Source organism: Schistocerca americana, chromosome 2 (assembly GCF_021461395.2).
Source record: "Schistocerca americana isolate TAMUIC-IGC-003095 chromosome 2, iqSchAmer2.1, whole genome shotgun sequence".
Classification (NCBI taxonomy): Eukaryota; Metazoa; Arthropoda; class Insecta; order Orthoptera; family Acrididae; genus Schistocerca; species Schistocerca americana.
The window spans coordinates 99,255,510-99,280,859 of record NC_060120.1 but is presented as its reverse complement, the minus strand read 5'-3'; the positions used below and the strand labels follow the sequence as shown (position 1 = coordinate 99,280,859).

The 25,350-nt window shown below is 37.8% G+C and overlaps 1 protein-coding gene across 1 annotated transcript; it reads right to left on the bottom strand.

The window, feature by feature from the left end:
- Window positions 1-12,155: 12,155 nt before the first annotated feature.
- LOC124593805 (MFS-type transporter clz9-like) lies at window positions 12,156-13,760 on the bottom strand. The gene is made up of 2 exons (XM_047132153.1): window positions 13,603-13,760; window positions 12,156-13,443 (listed from the first exon to the last, which is right to left on the bottom strand). The coding sequence occupies exons 1-2, from the start codon at window positions 13,758-13,760 to the stop codon at window positions 12,156-12,158; spliced, it is 1,446 nt and encodes a 481-aa protein (XP_046988109.1).
- Window positions 13,761-25,350: the final 11,590 nt, after the last annotated feature.

Genomic DNA, 25,350 nt, shown 5'->3' with positions numbered 1-25,350 from the left:
TTTCACATAAATTTAATGCAGACATGTTGCTCCTCTCATTTTGCCACCTTGAAGTTCGCAAACTGTGTGGCACAACGCTCTACTCAGTACAGTGCTGAACACTAACTAACAGACATACAACAATGAAACTTCCAGCAGTTACACATTAAACATAGGCATATGCAGGGATTCTAACCACAATTCGCTCTGACACCCACCATTGGTGCGAAATTACGAATGTTCTGTAATTATTTAAACAGGCCACAAGTATGCCAGTAGTTTCAAATTATCATCTGGTAGTGATATTATTGTGTCAGTCTCTGGTGGATCTACTGAACTGCTCCCTTGTGTTTCACGTGTCTCATTTCCTTTTTCTTTTCCTGGAGTCTGTGGGTCACAAGAATCCAGTAGGAGTTCTCGTTCCCCAAACGTACATATAACATGTTAACACTTATGTCAGTAACTATGACGGAGCTTGAGTGGTTTGTTATGTCCATAAAAGTTTATAAATCACGTAGAAATGTCCATTCATTAACCACTCTTTGTTTTTCACACATACTAGTCTTACATGCAACAAAGTAACTGTATTCCTCAATAGATTTAAACAAATTACATATCTTAACAATGACGCCTATGTAATGTTGCATCCGTATTGCACAGGAGATAAAAAGAGAGTAAGATTGTCCGGCAGTGGACGATGGGTTGCGCACTTGGTTTTTGTAATATTCAAATGTCTTCAGAGTCTGTCTTTAATATTGATGTTTTTACATGCGCGTTGAATTAGTCTATAGTTTCTTAGGTTTGTCAGTGCTGCTAGATTCATTTCTCCTTGTAAATCATCAAATTACATCATTACAATGCGTAGTTAAATGTTGTTGTTGTGGTCTTCAGTCCTGAGACTGGTTTGATGCAGCTCTCCATGCTGCTCTATCCTGTGCAAGCTTCTTCATCTCCCAGTACCTACTGCAACCTACATCCTTCTGAATCTGCTTAGTGTATTCATCTCTTGGTCTCCCTCTACGATTTTAACCCTCCACGCTGCCCTCCAATGCTAAATTTGTGATCCTTTGATACCTCAGAACATGTCCTACCAACCGATCCCTTCTTTTTGTCAAGTTGTGGCACAAACTCCTCTTCTCCCCAATTCTATTCAATACCTCCTCATTAGTTATGTGATCTACCCATCTAATCTTGAACATTCTTCTGTAGCACCACATTTCGAAAGCTTCTATGCTCTTCTTGTCCAAACTATTTATCGTCCATGTTTCACTTCCAAACATGGCTACACTCCATACAACTACTTTTAGAAACAACTTCCTGACACTTAAATCTATACTCGAAGTTAACAAATCTCTCTTCTTCAGAAACACTTTCCTTGCCATTGCCAGTCTACATTTTATATCCTCTCTACTTCGACCATCATCAGTTATTTTGCTCTCCAAATAGCAAAGCTCCTGTACTACTTTAAGTGTCTCATTTCCAAATCTAATTCCCTCAGCATCACCAGACTTAATTCGACTACATTCCATTATCCTCGTTTTGCTTTTGTTGATGTTCATCTTATATCCTCCTTTCAAGACGCTGTCCATTCCGTTCAACTGCTCTTCCAAGTTCTTTGCTGTCTCTGACAGAATTACAATGTCATCGGCGAACCTCAAAGCTTTTATTTCTTCTCCATGGATTTTAATACCTACTCCGAATTTTTCTTTTGTTTCCTTTACTGCTTGCTCAATATACAGATTGAATAACATCGGGGAGAGGCTACAACCCTCTCTCACTCCCTTCCCAACTGCTGCTTCCCTTTCATGCCCCTCAACTCTTAAAACTGCCATCTGGTTTCTGTACAAATTGTAAATAGCCTTTTGCTCCCTGTATTTCACCCCTGCCACCTTCAGAATTTGAAAGAGAGTATTCCAGTCAACATTGTCAAGAGCTTTCTCTAAGTTTACAAATGCTAGAAACCTATGTTTCTAGCATTTGTAGACTTAGAGAAAGGTAGCTTCTAAGATAAGTCGTAGGGTCAGTATTGCCTCACGTGTTCCGATATTTCTACGGAATCCAAACTGATCTTCCTCGAGGTCGGCTTCTACTAGTTTTTTCCATTTGTCTGTAAAGAATTCGCGTTAGTATTTTGCAGCCATGACTTATTAAACTGATAGTTACGTAATTTTCACATCTGTCAACACCTGCTTTCTTTGGGATTGGAATTATTATATTCTTCTTGAAGTCTGAGGGTATTTCGCCTGGCTCATACATTTTGCTCACCAGATGGTAGAGATTTGTCAGAACTGGATCTCCCAAGGCTGTCAGTAGTTCTAATGGAATGTTGTCTACTTCCGGGGCCTTGTTTTGATTTAGGTCTTTCAGTGCTCTGTCAAACTCTTCGCACAGTATCATATCTCCGATTTCATCTTCATCTACATCCTCTTCCATTTCCATAATATTGTCCTCAAGTACATCGCCCTTGTATAGACCTTCTGTATACTCCTTCCACCTTTCTGCTTTCCCTTCTTTGGTTAGAACTGGGTATCCATCTGAGCTCTTGATATTCATACAAGTGGCTCTCTTTTCTCCAGAGGTCTCTTTAATTTTCCTGTAGGCAGTATCTCTCTTATCCCTAGTGAGATAAGCCTCTACATCCTTACATTTGTCCTCTAGCCACGCCTGCTTAGCCATTTTGCACTTTCTGTTGATCTCATTTTTGAGACATTTGTGTTCCTTTTTGCCTGCTTCATTTCTACATTTTTATATTTTCTCCTTTCATCGATTAAATTCAATATCTCTTCTGTTACCCAAGGATTTCTACTAGCCCTTGTCTTTTTACCTACTTGATCCTCTTGCGGCGTGGCACGTTCCTTTTTTTTCCGTCCTGCCAGTGTCCAGCAATGTTCATTTGTCTAGCTAAAAGCTGTAGTAGAAAATACTAGGCCACTACTGTCTGTTGCTGGTCGCAACATACATAGAATTGTACTGTAAATGGGATGTAGCTAGCTACTGAAAGAAAAGTTTTAACTTGGCAGTGTAAATTTTCAGGTGTATTTGTACGATAAAGATTACAGTTAATACTGCCAAGTCCGTACTAAGTGGCAACACAATGTAAAGTTCACACGCACACCACAATCACACATGTAGCCAGTTTATGGTATTTACACCCGTTACCGAAGTTAATAGAGTTCACTAGATCATTTAGTTATGAAAATGCTCGCTCAAATGTTGTGCACTCTGCTCTACATGTAATACCTGTTCCAGTCTTAGATCGCACAACACGCCACGTGGTTTTAACTAACAGTCAAAAGCAATAATTTTGATATTCCGTCCGAAATTCCACACAACTTCCACTATACCGTTGACTTAAATACACTTTGTACTACTTCGTGAACTCGTAATTAGCATTTTTCCGCGATTTTACAGTACTTTCGTCGGAGCTGCCCTCAATGAGATGTTACTAGTTCGAACCCTCAGTCCCGACCCCCCTAGATCACACCAAAGGCTTTGTTCCCAGCATAGATTGGCGCGAGCCTGCATTTTTCTGATTGGCTGATATCACAAACAGCAAATCAGGTTGCAGTACTATCCTGCGTTAACCCGCACTTTACTTCAATGACCAATCATAGTAAAACATTTCTTTCTCTGTCAATTGCTAAATAAATAAATTTAGAAAAGTATCAAATATGAAATTACTCCTTCTGAAATTACCGATTAATTTGTGTTCTACTCACGATTTATTAATACCATAAACTGACTGCACATTTAATTATAGAAAATCCCCTGTATAATTTAACTGGTACTTCATGAAAACAAAACAATTTTCATTGACTTCTGTTCTTCTTCACTCATACAACACTCACACTGCTAATTACTACACATATAAATCAATTATAATTAAGCAAATACATTAAATATTAATCAAACATAACTTTACAGCATTGTTTTGACTACGACTGCTAGCACTGTCAATCAACTGCTGACCTCTGCCGCCTACTAGTACAATTACGTGCAGCTTTGTAACTCAGGTCTATGTCAGCTGGTGACATATGTCAATGACTCATGCCTATAACGATATCATCCTAACAAGTGACAGGAGCGATGCGAAGGTGCTATGCCTCACTCTGCTGCTGTCACTACTTCGTCCCTCAAAGCTTCTACTGTATTTCTTTCCCCCATTCCTGTCAATTGTTCCCTAATGCTCTCCCTGAAACTCTGTACAACCTCTGGTTTAGTCAATTTATCCAGGTCCCATCTCCGTAAATTCCCACCTTTTTGCAGTTTCTTCAGTTTTAATCTGCAGTTCATAATCAATAGATTGTGGTCAGAGTCCACATCTGCCCCAAGAAATGTATTACAATTTAAAACCTGGTTCCTGAATCTCTGTCTTACCATTATATAATCTATCTGAAACCTGTCAGTATCTCCAGGCTTCTCCCATGTATACAACCTGCGACCGAACCGCTGAATCTTTCCGTCAGTAAATGGGGTATGTTCTCAACTGACTCGATTGTTTTAACCCCCTCCACTGACAGAACCCCCTCCACTGACAGAATGACCCACTTCCTAATTCCGTATGTATATCACCAGTACGGACTTGTAGCTGTCACGCCTTTGCGCTTACTGCTACGTATTTTAACAGTAAATAGCTCAGTCCTAATGGTAAGAGGTAGTAGTGAATTCAAGTTGTTAATATTTGAATACAGCACAGCTGCCACACGCTCAGTTCACTTTTACTCCGGTCCTACCCTCGCCATTGCACAACATTAACTATGTGCTACTTGGACCTTGCTAAGCTATTACATTCACTTGCGTGTACATTTTGACCGTTACTCGCCAGTATTTACCTAATGATTAAAGCACACTCCTAACCGGACTATTTCCCAAAGATGATGATTGAACGGGTTCGATCCACAGCCTACAGTTCACACGGTAACACTGCCTACCTGACCCACTTAACTTGGTAGTGAGCTTATGTATCCAATCATCACTGCTAGCAGCAGTGGATAATCCTATCAGCATGACGAGAGCAGCAGACTTACCGTCGAATCCTCCTGAAAATACTTATAACTACGGTCGCCAGCTCTGAAGGAGCAAAAGAATAAATCAATTTTTGACTCGTTTCAAAGTGAAACGGCTTGAGTTGAATTTATACTTAATTTTGAATATTACTATTACTGATCATTCAAGGTGATTCAACAAAGCAAATACTCTTTCAATTTCTGTGTGTTGACTCGGTAATTACTACCAATGCTATTTATGCAACTTGGGTTAACAAAATTCTATCCTTCAACTTTATGTAATGATTTTGGATATTACTCTTCGAACAACTGATATAGAATTACTTACGTGATGTTACTTAAAAAGTTACTCAGAAAAATTTAAAGTTAACTATAAAATGGCGACTCATTCTGGTGTGACCATTGCTCTTTTCAACATTCTTATGCGCTAAAGTATTCTACAACAAAAAGAATTGTAAATGAAAGAAGCGATGGTGGCCTCAGTCTGATTTCACTATACTATGTTTGAGGTTACTACAATTTACAATGAACAACATGCGTCGTAATTTTACTCATAACTGTATTCTGTCCTCTGTACTTGCATAAAAAGAACAACTGGTATTCTCCTTTTACATTTCTATAAAGTTCGAATTAACAATTACAAGCAGTCTTGCCTTGGGTAGATGTGCTGGTGCTGGTGGTGAGATGTATGTGGATAATGCAACTCTTCCGCCTAATGCCCTTAGGTAATGGCAGCTGGAACCACGAGCCGTAGCACTCGTATAAGCTACTGCACGTTCGTCATAAAATCTGGGGGCAGGAACTCTTACAATCAGCCCCAGTGGCATAGAGGCGACTTCGATAACCATTTTTCACGTTTTACTCCACAAACGGAGATGATATTCGCCTCTTCGCCGTTGCACAATCACTTCTGCGTGAGCACAGTTACACACGTCTGATCACGTCAACACTACCCAGGCCATTCTATTGTTCAGTCTCTGTGTCTCCAGCTACCACGAGCGACGCTCGTATCACCAAGAGTGGGGGCCTTCCCCTACCACATTTTTATCAAAATCATTTAGTGTTTAAGAAATTTTATATTTATTTATTTATTTATTCATCCGTAGACAACTTGTGTTGTATGGATGTCGTCAACTGTATACATGGAATGAGTATCTACATAATATTACTTCTGGTAGTACATATTTCTATGGTGCAACTTAATCGTTTGTACACAAAACAAATACACACCAATCTTAGTTACAAATAACTATAAATTTACAAATGTATTCTTGCATGGGTTACACAAAACAAATACACACCAATCTTAATTACAGATATATATAAATTTACAAAGGTACTCTTGCATGAATTGAGGTGAACACATGTCATTTACAGTATTCTTTGACAGTATAGTAACATTTATCTGCTAAATAACTTTTTGCAGCTTTCCTAAAGGCATGTATTCCAGTTTCAGCTTTTATCTCCTCTGGAAGTCTATTATACATTTTTATTCCATTAGAGATGCAAATGGTGGCAGGATCTAGTCCAGTGTTGGTGTATAGATCTGTTTTGTGTGTACTGGTCAATGTGTTTCTTTATATATATCACAGTCTGAAAGATGTATTCACGTGGTACTGTCAAGATTCCCATGGTTTTGAATAAATCAGTACAGTGAGCTCTCTTGCTGCTTTTTGTTATTATGCGTACAGCCCTCTTTTGCAGCTTGAAAATTGCTTGTATGTTCTGCACATTTGTACCCCAGAAGGTTATGCCATAACTAATTATTGAATGCACATATGCAAAGTATGTAGTCTTAGCACATGAACTATTACATACTGACATAATTATCCGGAGTGCATAGCAAGCAGTAGCAATTTTCTTTTCTAGTGCTGCAATATGGTCAGTCCAGTTATGCTGCGAGTCAACATGCATTCCTAGGAATTTTGTGTTTGTGACACAATCTATAAGTTCATCTTTAACTTTTAGGCCTATGCTATTATGTTTTTTATTTATGTGGAAATTAATACTGTTTGTTTTTTTAATATTGAGGGTTAATTTGTTGCTTACTTCCCACTTGCATACATCATCGAGAGTTTCTTCAGCTTTGTCTCTCAATTTGTCTGGTGACTCATCAGTGATAAGGATGCTATCATCTGCAAATAGTATTGCTTCCCCGTATTTGACACTCTGGGGAAAACCATTGATATATATTAGGAAGAGTATTGGCCCTAACACACTTCCCTGAGGGACTCCTATGTTAATATGTTCTGGTTTGGAAATGTGTTTTGTCAATCTGCTGAACTTCGTTCGTGAGATCTCTACACACTGTACCCTATTTTCCAAGTATGATTGAAACCAATTTTTTACTGTTCCCCTTATTCCTAGCGCCTCCATTTTGTTTAGTAGTATTTTGTGGTCTACCGTGTCAAATGCTTTGCTAAGGTCAAGGAATATGCCTGTTACATGTTCACCTTCGACAAGTGCTTCTAAGACAAAATTTGTGATGTGAGCTACTGCTGAACCTGTGCTTCTTCCTGGCCTGAAACCAAACTGTTCTTTACACAGTAGGTTGTACTTGTTTAGGAAATCCATTAGTCTCTTTTTCATTATATTTTGTATTACCTTGGAAAAGGATGAGAGTAATGAGATGTGCCTATAGTTTTCTATATTTTCTGGATCGCCGTTCTTAAATAGAGGCAGGACTTTTGCACATTTTAAGTATTCTGGGAAGCAGCCTGCAGTGAAAGATTCATTTATGATGTGTGCCAAAGGATGTTGTATGCTGTCAACGCAGTCCTTCAGTAAGCACACTGGCACTTCATCTAAACCTGCTGATGTTTTATTCTTTAGATTCTTCACAACCATCCTTACTTCTTCTGCAGAAGTCGGTAACAGTAACATTGAGTTAGCCATATAGTTCAATTTTTGTTCAGGCTGTTTTTTGCCAAACTTTTGCTGTAGCTTGGTAGCAACGCTGCTGAAGTACTCATTTACAGTATTTGCTAGTGTATTTGCGTTATTTATAATAGCACCATTATGTTTAATTTGAATGTTTACTGTTTTTAATTTATTACTGTTTGTTTCCTGTTTGGTAACAGTCCAGGCTGCTTTAATTTTATTTTCTGCCTTTTCTATAATACTGTCATTGTGGGCTTTTTTTGCATCGCGTAATACTCTTCTGTATATTCTGTTGTATATGTGGTAGTAGTTTAGGAAACCAGGATCACTATGGTAGTTTTTTAACCTGTTCAGTTGTTTGAGTGTTGCAGAGGATTTCCTTTTTCCTTTGGTCACCCAGGTATTTCTTTTGTGTGAGTGTACTGCAGTTTGCACCTTTGGGAATGCTTAATCAAATCTGAGTTTAAATAGTGACATGAATTTAGAAAATTTCTTATTTACACTAGTTTCAGCATACACTTCTTCCCAAGTTATACTGTTTATTTGCTTGGCAAATTCTGATCTGTTTGGTTTGGAGAAAACCCTTCTGTATGTGTGTGTTTTAGTTGTATTGTCTATATTTATGTTTAATTTTAGGATTTGACAGGAGTGATCAGAAAGGCCAAGGTTATCTACAATAATTTCACAACTTTCTTTATCTATGTCTGTGATCAATTGTTGATGATTAGTTTTTGGCTATCCTCGTGGCTCTGTTAACTAATGGTGATAACTTATAACAGCGCAATATATTCAAGAATGAGTTACAGAATCTATCTGGGTTTTGTGTGTTTATATTTAAGTCTCCACAAATGAGAACCTTCTCTTTAGGATTCGAAGCCATGTCTAGAATCTGGATTATTTTTGCCGTGAAAGTATCTATATCACCACTGGGCGAACGGTAAATACATATTATAGTTAGCCTTTGTGCCTCATCTGTCTTGCTTATCTCTATGGCTGATATTTCTATGTGTTTTTCCTCACTTACAGAATTAATATCATTTCTAATTTTATAGGCAATTCCTTGCTTAACATATATACATGATCCACCACCTCTAATGGTGGTTCTACTATAATGACATGCTAGTATATATGAGTTTAAATTTATCAATGTTATTTCAGTTCCTCTACACCAATGTTCAGTAATGCATGTGACTGAACTGTTTAAAGTTTGTAGTTCCACTTCTAATTGTTGCACTTTGTTTCTGACAGATTGTATATTTTGATGAAAGACTGAGTAACGAGCGCAGCTTACCTTGCCTGTATCTTTTGTTTGCGTTTTGTTGACAGTGACTGATGCTTTGTGCCGGTTTGTCCCAGTTTTTTTCTCCTCTTGGTGCTGAACCATAAAAAACCCTCCTTTGGAGTGATGTACTTTCTTGTCCTCTGGCTCCTTCTGATGGGGTGTGGTTTAGCTGGTGGCTTCTCCATTGGTACTGACGTTTCTGGTGCTACTGCTGTTGTTGGCTTTGCTGTTGTCTGTCTCACTGTTGTCTGTCCCACTGTTGCTGTTTCTCCTGTTCTTATTGTTGGTGGTGGTGGTGGTGAAGGTTCTGCTGATGTCAGTTCTGCTGCTGACAAGATGACTGCCTTTGTTGATTTTTCTTGTATTGTGGAATGTTCTATTACTGATAGTGGTATAACAGTTGTTTTTGTGTTGAAGGTGTTTTGAAGTAGTTTTATTTCCTTCATTATTATGTTCGCCAGATATTCTTTCCCAATACTGTGTAAGTGTAGTCCATGTTGTGTATGGAATCTATGACCTATATTATTTATATTAACACATTTAACATTTTTAAAACGTCTACAGATTTTGGCAAACTGATAGTTGGCTTTTTGTATTTCTGTATTTACACATGATTGGTTATCCAGATCGTGCCGATGTGGTGTATTCACGATTATCACGTTTGTATGCGTGAGGTTCTTCAGACACTGTTTAAGATAACGTGTAGCATTTGCAGTTTCATTTTTATATAGCCTACATCGTTTGAACCTCCGATGAGTATTACACAGTCTTTATCGTGTAGATTTTTAACCTCTCTAGATTCAGTCGTTTTTATTATTTCCGCTAGTGGGGCTCCCAGTTTTGCTATGCTACACAAACTTCTATTAGTTTTCTCTTTAATTTTCTTTGCGAGTCCACGGCCATGACTATCTGAAAGCATGAGTATTTTATTATGCGAGTTATCTATTACAATGTTTTTCGTTTGAATGTCTGTTTGTATGGGTATTTTGTGACGTACTTCAAGGTCATTTTGTACCAGTATTGTCTCATGAAGTTCATACGACACTTTATCGCTGTTTCGAGATTTTTTGATGTGTTTAGACTGTTCACTGGTGGTTTTAGGCCTACTATCTTGAATGTTTTTCTTCCCAAGCGACTCGTAACGGCTCGTTTTACCCTCGCTGTCTACAATTGCGAGTACTTCAAACGAGTTTTCATGCACGAAATTAACGTTGCGGTCATTGTTCACACGATTTAACACTTCTTGTTTGTTGTTTTTAAACGTAGCTTGGTTGTTTTTAAACGTAGCTTTGTTCCAGTTTTTGGAAGCAGGCGAAATGTTTTGCACCGAGTCCCGCGTGTAGCACGCACCTTGTTTTGATCGGAGATCATAATTTTCTTTCTTGAGCCATGAAATTTCTTTACAAAGCACTTCGACAATTTTCTGTAGGCTGATAATACGTTCATTTACTTTTGTTGTAACACCATTATCATTCACATAATGACTGTTTTTTACTACGGGGCTGAAATTTTCGCGCACAGGAATATTACGGATACTTGAATCTGTCGCCATCTTTTACCCTGGAGTTCATACCAGCCATAATGATTTACTACTAGCGCTTAACAACATTAAATTATACAGTAATAACTTATAATTAACAAGAAAAAGAATGCATTTGAGTCTGAGAGCTTAGTGCATTGTCTGACAGATAGCGTGGTGGTGCCTAGTTCCCACTGGTGTCAGCTCGCGCTAATTCCTGGTTTCACCATTAGATGGCATCAGGGTGCGCTCCCTGGCAGTCTCACGCCAGCGCGCCCGTTTCCGACGCGCGGGCTGCAAATTGCTGGCAGCCCACCATCATTGCAGTTCCGTTGCAAACCTTCTTTTATGATTCTTGAACCAAGTGTTAGCTATGATTAAGTTGTACTCTGTGCAAAATTCTACCAGGCGGCTTCCTCTTTCATTTCTTACCCCCAATCCATATTCACCTACTACGTTTCCTTCTCTCCCTTTTCCTACTGCCAAATTCCAGTTACTCATGACTATTAAATTTTCGTCTCCCTTCACTATCTGAATAATATATTTTATTTCGTCATACATTTCTTCAATTTCTTCGTTATCTGCAGAGCTAGTTGGCTTATAAACTACCGTAAAATGGGGTGACTTTGTGACAAGTTTTGCATGTTTTCACTCGTACACTGATCAATTTTTAACATAAACTGAAACGGATGGCATCATAAGATAGCTACAACCTTCCTTTACAAGATTATGTCTTCAAAAAATTTGTATCTTTTTTATGAACGACTATATAAAGGGAAAACTCTGTCACAAAGTCACCCCACCCTGTGGGGTGACTTTGTGACAACATTGTTTTTGGGTTACAAAGTATGGGAAAAAAATAATGTCACAATTTTGACCAATCAAAAAGTATATTTAATCAATGTACATGTGTTTGATGCTTTGGTAGAGCTACATCATTTTTACAAGTGATGAAAAAGGAGCTCCCTAATCTAGATTTTTCACCTCAAAGAACCCTCGCTTTCCTACCGGTCTTGGGGGGTCGATAGTGTACAAAACTTCTTCTTTGGAGTACAGAATAGCATCTTCTTTAGTAGGCCACTTCCAGAACATCTTGGTCCTCTCCATAACGCTGACAATGTAGCCCTCTTGTTTTTCTTCAGTCACCCTTCCTGGAAAAAGTTTCCCTTCAAAGTTCACCACTACAAAATCATCCACTTTGAAAACTTTTTTTTCAGGAGCCATGCTGTCGATTCCCAAGACGTCTTTATCATTTGGAATCACTTTTGTGGGAGACATTTCAGGTTCTGAATCCTCCAAACAGCTGAAAGATTCATCCAGCACGTTGGGGTCACTGGGATCTTCATCCGTCCAGTTCCTCTCTCTGCTGTTGTCTTCATCTGAAGAGCTTTCTTCAGACATCTCACCTGCCAGTACAGCCTTTTCCTTGGATCCGCTGGGTCTGGAGGAAGTGCTGGCTTTTGTGTTCTTCCCTTTCGCCTGTTCCGCCCTACTGGCTTCGATTTCGGCACTGGAGATACTTCTGCCTGCTGGAACAGTGAGCCTTCTCCTTCTCTTGGGGGCCCGGCATCCTGTAACCTCTTCTCTCTTCTCTCTTCTTCTGCAGTTCTTCTATGAAGATCTCACCAACCACTCCTGATAAGGACTGTAGGCTCTCTTCCAAGACGGCCTTCGGGAGTCTTTGGAGGACTTCCATTTTGTTAAGCGGAAAAATCCCAGTCTTCCTAAATCCTGACTGGAGATTTTTTGTGATGTTCTCCTGCAGCTTGTCCATCATTTTCTTTAACAGACCAGGCAGTTCATCTTTTGGAACTGATGTGCACCGGCTACCAGATGTCGATTGCTTCCAATCTGACAAAATTTCACGCCAAATCAGTTTTAGAACTCTGAATATGGCAACATCTAGCGGTTGCAGTAGATGTGTCGCATTTGGTGGGAGTGCGATAAATTTTATCCCATACTTTTCGCAGAGTCGAATAACCTCTAGGTTAATATGCGAACTCAAATTATCGCCAATAAGAACTTTTTGGCCATCTTGTTGTTTCAGTATGGGGAGCATAAGATTGATGAACCAGTCCTCAAACACTTGGTGATCAAACCATCCAGATTTAGTACGATTGTAGCGGGCACCTTCAGGTCCATTTTCGGTCCAGGTCGACCACATGTTCTCGGCCTTGTAATTTACGTATAGTGGAGCCAACTGTCCTGCGGCGTTCCCACAGACCATAATCGAAGTACACGCTTTGAAACAATTTTGTATCCGCTCTGGATATTTTGCTCCTCTTCTGACCAACACTTTTTTGCTTCCCGGATCGTCCTGGACATTCGTTTCGTCGTAATTCCAAATTTTTTCTGGCGGAATACCCTCTAACTCCTTCTCTAAATGCTCAAAATATGAGTCAATCACTTCAGTATCAGTCGCAGCTCTTGCATATGTGATATTTTTGGCGACACGTTCGGAGAGAACATACTTATGCCGCTTCATAAATGACATGGCCCACTCTCTCCCAGGAAAGTTTCCATTTCCAAACACGGGAACTTTTCTTCCGGTTCGATCTAGATATGATTTGACGACACAGCGCAAATCAAGTAATGTCATTGGGAAACCGTAAGATGCCATTGCAATGGAATGAGCAACGAATGTATCCTCTTCTTCTTTTGTAAAAATAGGTTGACCCCCATGCTGTCTTTTAGGTTTGACTGTCTCTGAGTTTGAGGTGGTCGAACGTTTTATCTCTTTGGTTTTGTTCCACAATGTGTTTCGATGAATATTGAACCTAAAAGCAGAGAAAAAGAACGTATAAAACATATATACCAGTATGGTATAATTCAGAAAAAAATACCATACCTTTTAAAAGACGTTTAATAGAAAAAATGCCAAAAATATCAGAATTTTACGAAGGTAGGTTTAAAATTTGCATAAATGCTTCCTTTACAAATGCCAGAAGTTGCAAATTGGTGTAAAAACCCGTTTTATGACAGTAAAGTTTGTAACAAAATAAAGGAATGTAGGTAACTTCCTGGTGTACATAGCTGTATTTTGCTCCCTATTCAAGCAGAAGAATTTGCTTAAAAACGCCAAACGGATGGTCATCTAAACGTCTATTTTAGCCTTACAGTATCCAATAAAACGTTTACTTCCTGTGTGACAGTGTATGAAAAATTAAAGAACTGCCACTAACTATTCAGATGCTGCTCGCAGGGTCATTTTCTTTGTTAAAACCAATTTAACGGCTTTATCTAACGTCTCTGGAGAGTAATTTCTATAGGCTCTTGCACCCAACTTCCTTTTATAAGACCTCATCTTCTTTTCAGTGCTTGAAAGACAAAAAAACGTGATAAAATATAACCTAAAACCATGGTGGGGTGACTTTGTGACAAGTTGGGGTGTCACAAAGTCGCCACACAAAGTGCGTGCATTTCAGTTTTTGTCTCATATGTTCAACAAACATGGCTTGATTTAATCGATATTCTACAATAATTTGCCCAACATATTAACAAACAAATGTACATACCTGTTTTAGTTTCGTCCTTAACATAAACGTTTTCACAATATAAAGTTTCCCTCGTTTTACGAAAACGTAAATAACAGCGTTTCTAAGCAACGGCGTCGGAAGGAACTATGCGTGTGCAGAAGCTTCACCCTGCTGCCGCTACGTGGCGTGGCATGTCTGACAAACGAAATGCGTGGTTCAGCTCTTTCCTGAGACGAGCGGTCGCGGCGCGAGATTTAAAATACGAAAACTCGATCCCTTGTCACAAAGTCACCCCACCAGTCACAAAGTCGCCCCATTTTACGGTAGTACTACTGTGGTAGGCGTGGGCTTCATATCTATCTTAGCCACAATAATGCGTTCACTATGCTGTTTGTAGTAGCTTACCCGCATTCCAATTTTCCTATTCATTATTAAACCTACTCCTGCATTACCCCTATTTGATTCTTTGTTTATAACCCTGTAGTCACCTGACCACAAGTCTTGTTCCTCCTGCCACCGAACTTCACTAATTCCCACTGTATCTAACTTTAACCTATTGTCACGAACCCGCTCTACTGTGCAGGAGTTATCTCCATAAGGACACCGTTACGGTATGGCTAATGGCCGTATAGTACTTTAGTAGAGCTGGCCATGATGTCTCCTTTGTTGATGCTGCTGAGTCTGCATTGTCCATGTGGCTTCTCGTTGTCTAGGTGATGATTCCTTTGCTGCTCTGGGTCCAAGAAAAGGTGCGGGTTTTTTAATTATTACTGGACTGTCGAAAAATGACGCAGTATTCCACGGTTTCTTTGTATAAAAAAAAAAAAAAATTGCCAAAACTATATACACAACTACACTCAACAGCGACCAACACTCAAGTGCCCGAAAAACCGTTGTATACCAAAGATCACGGTCATAAGCTACAAAGAACATACAATTCCAATATCGATCATTGATCGCAACACCTAACTTGGTATTATCTTACGCAAAAGCTTTTTTAACACGACTTTAGTGTATAATAAAATAAAATGCTGTCTATTTGTCAGTCCCATTACAATAGCCCCCCAAGAATTTTGTAAGTATGAAAATGCGAACAAAATTCTGACACCAGAATAATGGAACTGCCAAGAATATGATTTTAAATGAATTAAAATTTCTAATAGGACTGTTTCCTTTCAATTATGCTAACACTGAAATTGTTATACTAAGTAAAGGAAAACATACAATTTTTAACCTTAGAGTAAATGAAATACAAAAGAAGATTCACAATTTTCACTTAGAAGAGTCCATAATGTTGTAGCACTTCACATGAAACTATTGAAAGACTAACTTTTAACTGCAGGCTTGTTTTCTTTTCTTTTGTTGCTCACTTTTCACACTACTCACAGTCTGTCCCACATTGTCCATCTGCACATAGGTGACTTCCATTAATATGTCTGATTTCTGCTTGTCCTGCAGTACGTCTGTTTCCAAAGCTTAGCTGTTTGTATCGCTTCATTGACTATAGTGCCATGTTATCTAAAAATCACATACAGAGATCACCTTTTGGTTACATAATGTTTATATGTAAGTATATGGTTAGGATACATAGTTAACCTTCTGGTAATGTTTATCTAGTGGGAGAAGTTTACAGTATCTGTCTGAGTAATACTACACAGATATGAACTGGTCCAAAAAAAGGATTCTTTAAATACTAATAAAGTCAATGAACATGTAATACAAATGCATTAACATATTGGGTGTAAAATATCACAAAGACATTACTCCAAGGATAAAAAAATTAAATTGTTTCCAAAAGTAAAGTTACAGGCAGTTTGTTACAAGGGTTCATATTCACAGTAAATTGCAAAGGTAGAATCATGGATGAAAGTTTTGGAATTGTATGTATCTTTCAAAATTAAAAAATATTATTGCCTATGCTTTTGCAGTGGTTGAGAAAGAAATGTACAGTAATTCATGTGGTGTACTAAAAATGATTGTCACCTAGTAGAGTTGGACATCTCAAGCACATAAGTGTGTAGTAATTAGGACTCTGCCTTGTAAGATTAAAAAAATTAAACTTAATTGTTGCAAGACAGATTTTGTGCTGATTAGTGGCTTGCGTTATAAATGATGTCTCAAGTGTGGTGTGAGAAAGTTATATAAGCTAAAATTACACAAATTATCAAATATCAATCAAATTGCATAAACATACAGAAATATCAAGAACTAACATAGCAAGCGTATTACACAGAAAATTCATTGAAAACACTTCATACAATGAATACATATTAAACAAATAATAAACATTTTAAAGGGCACAAAACTGTATCAAAATCAGACAATTTTTCATATACAAAATTTCCAGTGAAAAACTTCCTTTTCACTTTCTCAGACTAGTCTTATCCCTTTTGTTTATACAATTTCAACGAGACAATATTCCTTAGCTCGAGAACTTTCCTGGATTTAGGACACACCAACCGGTATGCATTCGGGTGTGGATGCTCTACAATCTCGAATGGACCCATGTATATATCAAAGAATTTCTTTATTTCAGAAGTTAGAATTTTTGATTTCTCATGTGATTTTACCAAAACATAATCTCCAACTTTAAACTTAGTTGCTTTGATCTTGCCATCATGTCGTCTTTTTCTCATTTCCCCCTGTTTTATCATGGTTTCTTTGACTATGGTTTCACGTTCGCGCATAGTCATCATTGTGCACGGTGGAAATTCTACGAGTTCATTGATAATATTGTCTGGTTTTCGATGAAACATAATTTCATGAGGTGAAAATCCTGTGGAAGTGTGCTGCAAGCTGTTCATAACATCTTCAAAGTCTCGTACATGGTCATACCATGTAGGATGTTTATGACTGCAATATGTACGACATAAACGACCCATCTCGCGCATATACCTCACAGCTGGGTTTGACGATGGATTATATACAGATATTTGAACATGTTTGATTCCCGATTTATCAACAAAGGCTTTCCAAACTTTTGACAAAAACTGAGAACCGTTATCCGACAAGATTGGTTTTGGTTTCCCAACATTTAAGAAATAGTCTTTCTCAATTTTTGTAACTATCTCTTTACCTGTGGCTTTTCTGACAGGATACAAATTGATTACTTTAGAAAATACATCCACCATGACAAAAATGTAGCAGTGGCCACTCCTACTCCTTGGAAGAGGCCCATAGAAATCAACAGCGACTAAGTCTAGAGGTTGTGCAGGAATAATGTTTTGCATTTCACCTTGACATTTTCTGTTACTTACTTTGACTCGTTGGCACTTATCACAAGTTGACAATTCTTTTCTAATTTTCTTGGCCATATTGTAGAAGTATATGTTTTCTCGTAATTTCTGCATACACTTCTGTATGCCACAATGACCATAGCTCTCATGAGTATACCTAATTAACCTCTCAGCTTCCTCCTCAGGCCACCATAGTTTCCAATTGTCCAAGTCTTCGTCAGTTCTCCTAAACAGAGTACCTTTAAACACCTTATAGTACTTGTCTAATTTTTCATAGTTCTTTTTCCCTAAACAGCTCTGTACTAATTTCCAATTTGCATCACGGTTCTGGCTCCTCCTGATTTTATCACACAATGATCTAACAACTTTTTCATCTGTGACCCCTTTAATATACCTCATTTTAAACTGTTTTTCTTCATTCTGATCAAAAATTTCTGTTTCCCCTCCTACTGGTAGCCTTGATAGCGCATCCGCTACTATGTTGTCAGTGCCTTTAATATACTTAATTTCAAAGTTGAATTGTTGTAAATGCAATGCCCATCTTGTAAGCCTATCATGATAGAGCTTGCATTCCTGTATATAGCTTAAGGCTTTATGATCAGAGTACACTATTACCTTATGTCCAAGTAAATAGGTCCTGAATTTTGCAAATGACCACTGTATGGCTAATAGCTCTTTTTCTGTTACTGTATAGTTCTTTTCATGCTTCAGTAACATTCTGCTTGCAAATGCAATTGTAGCATGAACTGTCTCCCCATTGACTTATTTTACTTGAAATAATTCAGCACTTAGCCCATAATCACTGCTGTCAGTATGTAAACAGAAAGGTAAATTGAAATCTGGTCTGTGTAATAGGTTCTGGTTATTCAGTTCCTTTTTTATTATGTCGAAAGCCTCTTGACAATCTTTACTCCATATCCAAACAGTGTCCTTCTTTAACAAGTTACTTAGACAGGGTGTGTTTAAGCTTTGTTTACTTACAAATTTTCTGTAGAAGCCACATAGCCCATAAAATGATTTCAGTTGTTATCTGTTACGGGGTATAGGAAACTCTGCAATAGCTTTAATTTTTTTCCCAAAAATTTTAACTCAGGTACTGCAAATTTGCACTTTTCTAGTTTTAGTGTCATTCCCCCTCTTCTAAGTTTCTCACATGCCTGTCTTAAAAGCCCAACATGCCCATTCCAATCTTGTCCAGTTACTAAAATGTCATCTACATAAATCACTAATTTGGATACAAGTTCCTGCCCAAGCACATGGTCTAAATCTCTAATGAATTCTGCTACCGATGAGTTCATGCCAAATGGGACTACACAATATTGGTAGCAACGGCCATTGTAAAGAAAAGCAGTATATTTCCTTAATTTGGGTGCCAGGGGTACTTGGTGATAGCCTGAGGTTAAGTCTAGACTTGACATTAATTTTATGTCTTTGAACTTGTGCAAAAGCTTGTCAATGTTTTCAGGGTGGTCTGTTTCCCTGTATAAGATCTTGTTTAAAGGCCTGGAGTCAAGAACTATTCTCACTCCCCCATCCCTCTTTGACACAACTACCAGTGGGTTATTATAAGCACTGATACTTCTTTCAATAATGCCACACACTTCCATCTTATGTAATTCTTTCTCAACTGTTGTACATTTTGCTATGGGCACACCATATGGTTTTATGAAAAATGGGTCATGTGGTCTTACTAGCAAAGTACATTCGTAACCTCTAACTTTCCCTGGAATGTTGCTAAAGACATCACTGTATTCCCATAACAAAGACTCTAGTTCCTGTTTTTGCTCATCATTTAGACCACTGGCTTCTGAAATCTTAGTGTTTACCAGAGTGTTGAAATCTACTTCACTTAAATCTAGCTCTGTTATGTGTTTGTCAACATATCTTTTCTCCTTTACAAGATTTATAGTGTTAAATTTATCATTACACAAAACTGTATTTGATCTGACAAACTTGGTGGAGATACACCCCCCATTTGGTGTTATGATAAGTTTTTGTCCTCCCCAGTCAAATCTTGCATCTACACTCCAAATCCATGACATTCTGAGAATACAGTCCTCACTGAGGCCTGGTATAATTAGGCATCCATGTGTAAATGTGACTCCCTCAATTGTAAAAGATAATAAAGTTTGTCTTTTCACAGTTTTACTATGTTTTCCTGTAGCCCCTCTTATTTTTACCCCAATGACTGGCATTTCAATGTAATCTTTCTCGCACTTCAGCTTTTTGCTTAGAATTTCAGATATTCCTGACACCTGACTCCCTGTGTCTATAAGGCACTTGCCTTCCCAGGTACCAACTTTTGCTCTAATGAACGGACTACCTATGTCATCACCTTTTCCAGGCTAAACATATTCATACAACAAATCATTTTGAATTTCACTGAAACAATGAGTTTCTGACTTACAAGTACCTATATTACTGTTACCTTTATTATCTACGGTCATTACATTAACACACACATCATTAGCACTGTCGCTTGCATTGATAATTTCATTAATACAAATATTTTCACCCATATAACATTGTTCACCACTACAGTATTTATCCTTCAGTTGTTCAACAATAATATGTTTAGTGTTTTGCACCAATCAGGATATAAAATTTGAGACATATTAAGAACCATTTTTCTAAAATTGCTATCATTTTTAATTGCATCACTATTTAGCCACATATTATAAAGAAATAATTCACCTTCGTTCATTGCAAATGGTAGCCTACTTGCACTGTCAGTTTTACTGTTCAGGGAATCTTTATCAACTGCCCAGGTTCCTTCATAAGATGTTGGCTTACAGAGCCTATTGGTTGTGACATTGGCATTAACACCACTTAGACTGTTAATAACATCCTTGGGTACATCTACAACATGCATATTAGTTTCTCCCACAACACCTAATGCTTCCATTTCCTCTTTCAAGCAATCAAAATATTTTTCACCATCATCATGTATCATGAAATCTTCATTTTCCCAAATACTACAATCATCAACCTCTCTCTCCCGAAAACTTAAAACGTTGCTTTCACACCCAAAAGTACTTAATTCTTTGCTTGTTAAATCAGTGTCAACAATTTGCTCACCTGGTTCCTTCATCAGTGCATCAATTCCTAAATCATTTAACTCGTTAACCTGCTGGTCCTCTGACAAACTACAAGCTTCTGCCCATTCATAAAATTCAACTAAGTCAATTATTTTCTTTGACTCTTTATTACAACCAATGTGTTCAATCTTAACAGGTACTGTGTTTAGAGGGTAATACACATTCATAGTCACTTTTATTGGCCCATCTATTATCTATGCTTTTCGCCCCTACCATGTGGACCGACAATGGAGCGCATGCTAGTTTTTTACTTCATGACTTCCCATAGCATTTTGACTCCTGGTGTCACTATGTTCACGCCAATTACTGTTTTCAGACTCCCTGTAATTACTTCTGTTCCAATTCTTCCCAGATTGTCCTCTTGAATGGAAATTATTATTAATATTGTGACTATTTTGTTCCCTATGATGAAAACTATGGTTGTTGGGCCTACTGTTTTCCCTCCTGTTAAAATTAGTGTTTCCCCAACTATGATCCCCACCTCTTTGTGCATGATTGAAATAGTTTTTTGGTTTCTCCACTTTGTCTATAATCCTGTCAAGTTTGTCCACATAGTTTAGAAACTGTTCAATGTTGTCATCTGGTCCATACACTAGGTCCCATTGCACATTGTTGGCAACCTTCTCTTTAAAGCATCTATCTGTGTGAGCTCATCAAAGGGTTTACTCAAATGCTCAAGTTTCTTCAGTTGATTCTTACAAAACTGTTTCATAATCCACTGTGTTTCTCTATAATTTGGTCCATTCAGGAACTCACTCTTTATCCTGGCTTGTTCAGTTTCAGACCAGAACCGTTTTAAGAACTCAATTTCAAATTCTGCATAAGACATGTCCATAGAAAAATTTTAATTGGCCCATGACAAAGATTCCCCCTCCAAAATTTTTTTAAGAAACTTAATTTTGAAACTTTCACTCATATTGGGCAAAAAATTGTCTCTACAACTCTGCAGAAAGTCAACAGGATGCAAACTACACTCATTAGAAAAGTTTTTAACTGGAACATTGGATAATAAGGTACATGTGTTCATAGGAAAATTTTTGTTAGCTACATCATTACTAAATATTTCAAACTTCTGGTTTAACTCTGATACTGTACATTTTAATTCACTAACGTCTGTCTTAGTTTCAATCTCGTGGAGTTTTACTGTGTTACTGACTTTTTCCACTTTATCATTCACAACATTTAGTTTCGAATCTAGTCTTGTTTCAAGATCTACTGCCATAGCTTTTACATTTACACAAACTGTATCTATTTGACTATTAACATTAACAAAACACTTTGCATTTTTCTCTCTGTCTGTGAACAGTTCATTTTTTACAGACTGAATTTTGTTACTCAGACTAGATTTTACTTCTCCCACTTTAGATTCTACCACCAAAATCTTTGTTTCTGCTTTGCTAAGTTTCTTGTCGATCTTTGATATATCGTTGCGAAGTTTATTACCCCAAAGTAAGACATTATCAAATTTTTTGTTCATAGCTCCCTCTAGATGCGACACTTTCTGATTTATAACCCGAAAACTGTCCGCGACCGTCTGATTCATGCTTTGCAATTGTTCTTCATTAGCTTGTAAGCGGGCTGCAACAGTCTGATTTAAAGCTAACGATTGTTCCATCATTTGTAACAGTGATTTAATGTCCGACGTCTCACGTTCTGATGCATTAAGACTCTGATTCGCTACTTTGACTGAATCATCTTCCGTTTTTATCGGCATGTCTACGTCCCCAAAGACTGACAAATTTTCACAATCCTGCTTGGATTCAGCACCACTTTCCTCTTTCACAATGGTCATTTTCGTGAAATTTCACACTCAAAATAATAAAAGGAATAAACAGCACTACACAAATGTACTTATCTTTTCAGTCTGGGTCCTCACTCGTGTGGTCAGTCCACTTTACTGTTTCGTTTCGTCTCCCTCGACTTCCATGTATAGCACTTCTTCGTACCACGTGGTCATCAGACTTCTGCAAAACAGATTTCGTCAATCCAGTACATATAAATGTCTTAACCCCGGCAAAGAGCCCCCAGTTGGCACGAACCCGCTCTACTGTGCAGGAAAAGTTATCTCCATAAGGACACCGTTACGGTGTGGCTAATGGCTGTATAGTACTTTAGTAGAGCTGGCCATGATGTCTCCTTTGTTGATGCTGCTGAGTCTGCGTTGTCCATGTGGCTTCTCGTTGTCTAGGCGATGATTCCTTTGCTGCTCTGGGTCCAAGAAAAGGTGCGGGTTTTTTAATTATTACTGGACTATCGAAAAATGACTCAGTAGTCCACGGTTTCTTTGTATCAAAAACACATTTATTGCCAAAACTATATACACAAGTACACTCAACCGCGGCCAACACTCAAGTGCCCGAAAAACCGTTGTAGACCAAAGATCACGGTCATAAGCTACAAAGAACATACAATTCTAATATCGATTATTGATCGCAACACCTAACTTAGTATTATCTTATGCAAAAGCTTTTTTAACACGACTTTAGTGTATAATAAAATAAAATGATGTCTATTTGTCAGTTACATTACACTATCCATTTCCCTTTTTAAATTTTCTAACCTACCTGCCCGATTAAGGGATCTGACATTCCATGCTCTGATCTGTAGAACGCCAGTTTTCTTTCTCCTGTTAACGACATCCTCTTGAATAGTCCCCGCCCGGAGATCCGAATGGGGGACTATTTTACCTTTGGAATATTTTACCCAAGAGGACACCATCATCATTTAATCATACAGTAAAGCTGCATGTCCTCGGGAAAAATTACGGCTGTAGTTTCCCCTTGCTTTCAGCCGTTCACAGTACCAGCACAGCAAGGCCGTTTTGGTTAGTGTTACAAGGCCACGTCAGTCAATCATCCAGACTGTTGCCCCTGCAGCTACTGAAAAGGCTGCTGCCCTTATCAGGAACCACAAGTTTGTCTGTCCTCTCAACAGATACTCCTCCGTTGTGGTTGTACCTACAGTACGGCTATCTGTATCACTGAGGCACGCAAGCCTCCCCACCAACGGCAAGGTCCATGGTTCATGGGGGGGGGGGGGGAGTTAAATATTATGCATTGGCAAATAAATGGATCTTGGCCTCTTTCATTACTCAAATCAGTGTTTCGTGTGACAAGATGTGGCAGTGTGAAAATACATCATCTCAAGCCCCTTGCGTCATTCCTTTTTCTTTACCTGGAGTCTCATAAATCGTTCCTTTTTGTTTTTCTGGAGTTCATGCAATAATTGGAGGCAGGGAATCAGAAAGTGTCTTATCCTTAGTAAATCTGTCAACACAGCAAACTGTCATTCTGCACAGCTGCGGGAAGTCTCTACACAGTATTTTACACCGCACCACAGTTCACATCAGACAAAGAGTGGAAATCTCGACACTCTCCACATGGTTCTTTGCACTGCAGCTGAGATCAGACAAATACTGGAAATCTGATAAAGAATGGAAATCTCACTAGAACACCAGTGGAAATCTATACAAAGCACCTTATACAGCAACTAGCTTGAATCAGATGAGACTGATTTATTTATTTATTTATTGGTCCAAGAATCAGTTTTGTACATTGTTTGTGCATGTGATATAGGGCAGTGGTAAACCTAGTTAGTTTACAATATAGTAGTCATTTTGACTACATTGTTGACATAATAAAAATGCATAATAATGCAGGTTGATGTACTACAAGGCTTCTACATGTGATAATAGCAGTTATTAAGTGAGATGACGTGATAAGCACAATGTAAACTATATTATGAATTGACAATTAGTTGAAATTTGGTAAATGAGGTTTACTTATTATGATGTTCCATAAACTCAGACAAAGAATAGAAGCAGTGGTCAAGCAAGAACTGTTTTAACTTTATTTTAAATGCATTTAATGTTTGTATTCATTCATTTCATTCATTTATTTATTCATCCAGAAATCTTGTTGTGTTATTACACATAGATGTAGGGTAAGTTACATTTAACATGATTTGATATATAAATATACTTATTTTGTAGGTATTCAGTTACATGCATAAGTATAGACATTCTTAAGATACACATTTATATAAATTATATGCTGCACATAGCGAATCATAACTTTTTTGGTGTGTTACATACAGTCATCAGATAATGATTACAGAGTAACACTATTTACATTGTGTTATCATAAGTGCAGATGAGCCATAACAAGGAACAGTTATATCTGTGAATAGAGTCAAATAAGTCAGTTAAAAGTAATATTTTAACACATGCAGTAAAATACATTACAAAAATTGTTTTAGATTACTATTCATAAATTCTTCCACTGAATAGAAGCAGTGCTTCTGTAGGATTGACTTTATTTTGGATCTGAATCCTTTCTGGCAAGACCTGACATTTTCAGGTAGCTTCTTGTACAGAAGTACTCCCCCGTGCCTTACACTACTGTGCCCCTTATGTAGCCGTTGATCAGCTATAAATATGTCATTGGAATGACGAGTATTATGATAGTGAACATCTCTATTTTTTGTAAATATATGGAGATTTTCATGAATAAAACACACTGTTTCATGAATATAGATACAAGGCACTGGCAAAATACTGAGCTCCTTAAAGAGATGTTTAGTGGTGGAAGACAGGGGTACTTGTTTCATTGTCTTAATTATTTGCTTCTTCATAATAAATACATTCTTATGGGTGAAGCCCCAAAAAGGAATGCAGTATGTAATTATTGAGTGTACTAATGCAAAGTAGGCACATTTTAGTGTTTCGATATCACAGATTTTACTTAAAATACTAAAAGCATAGCACAAACTGTTCATTTTACTTAATAATTTATCTTTATGTATGTCCCACTGTAGTGTGTCATCTTTCCACACTCCAAGGAATTTTGTGGCTCTTTCTCGCTATATGGGCACAT

Excerpts from the sequence above, each read along its gene's own strand:
- LOC124593805 (XM_047132153.1), bottom strand. The coding sequence starts at position 13,760 with ATGACCATCCGTTTGGCGTTTTTAAGCAAATTCTTCTGCTTGAATAGG. Across the intron at positions 13,444-13,602 it reads ATTTGCAACTTCTGGCATTT|GTTCAATATTCATCGAAACA; the intron begins GTAAAGGAAGCA and ends CTCTGCTTTTAG.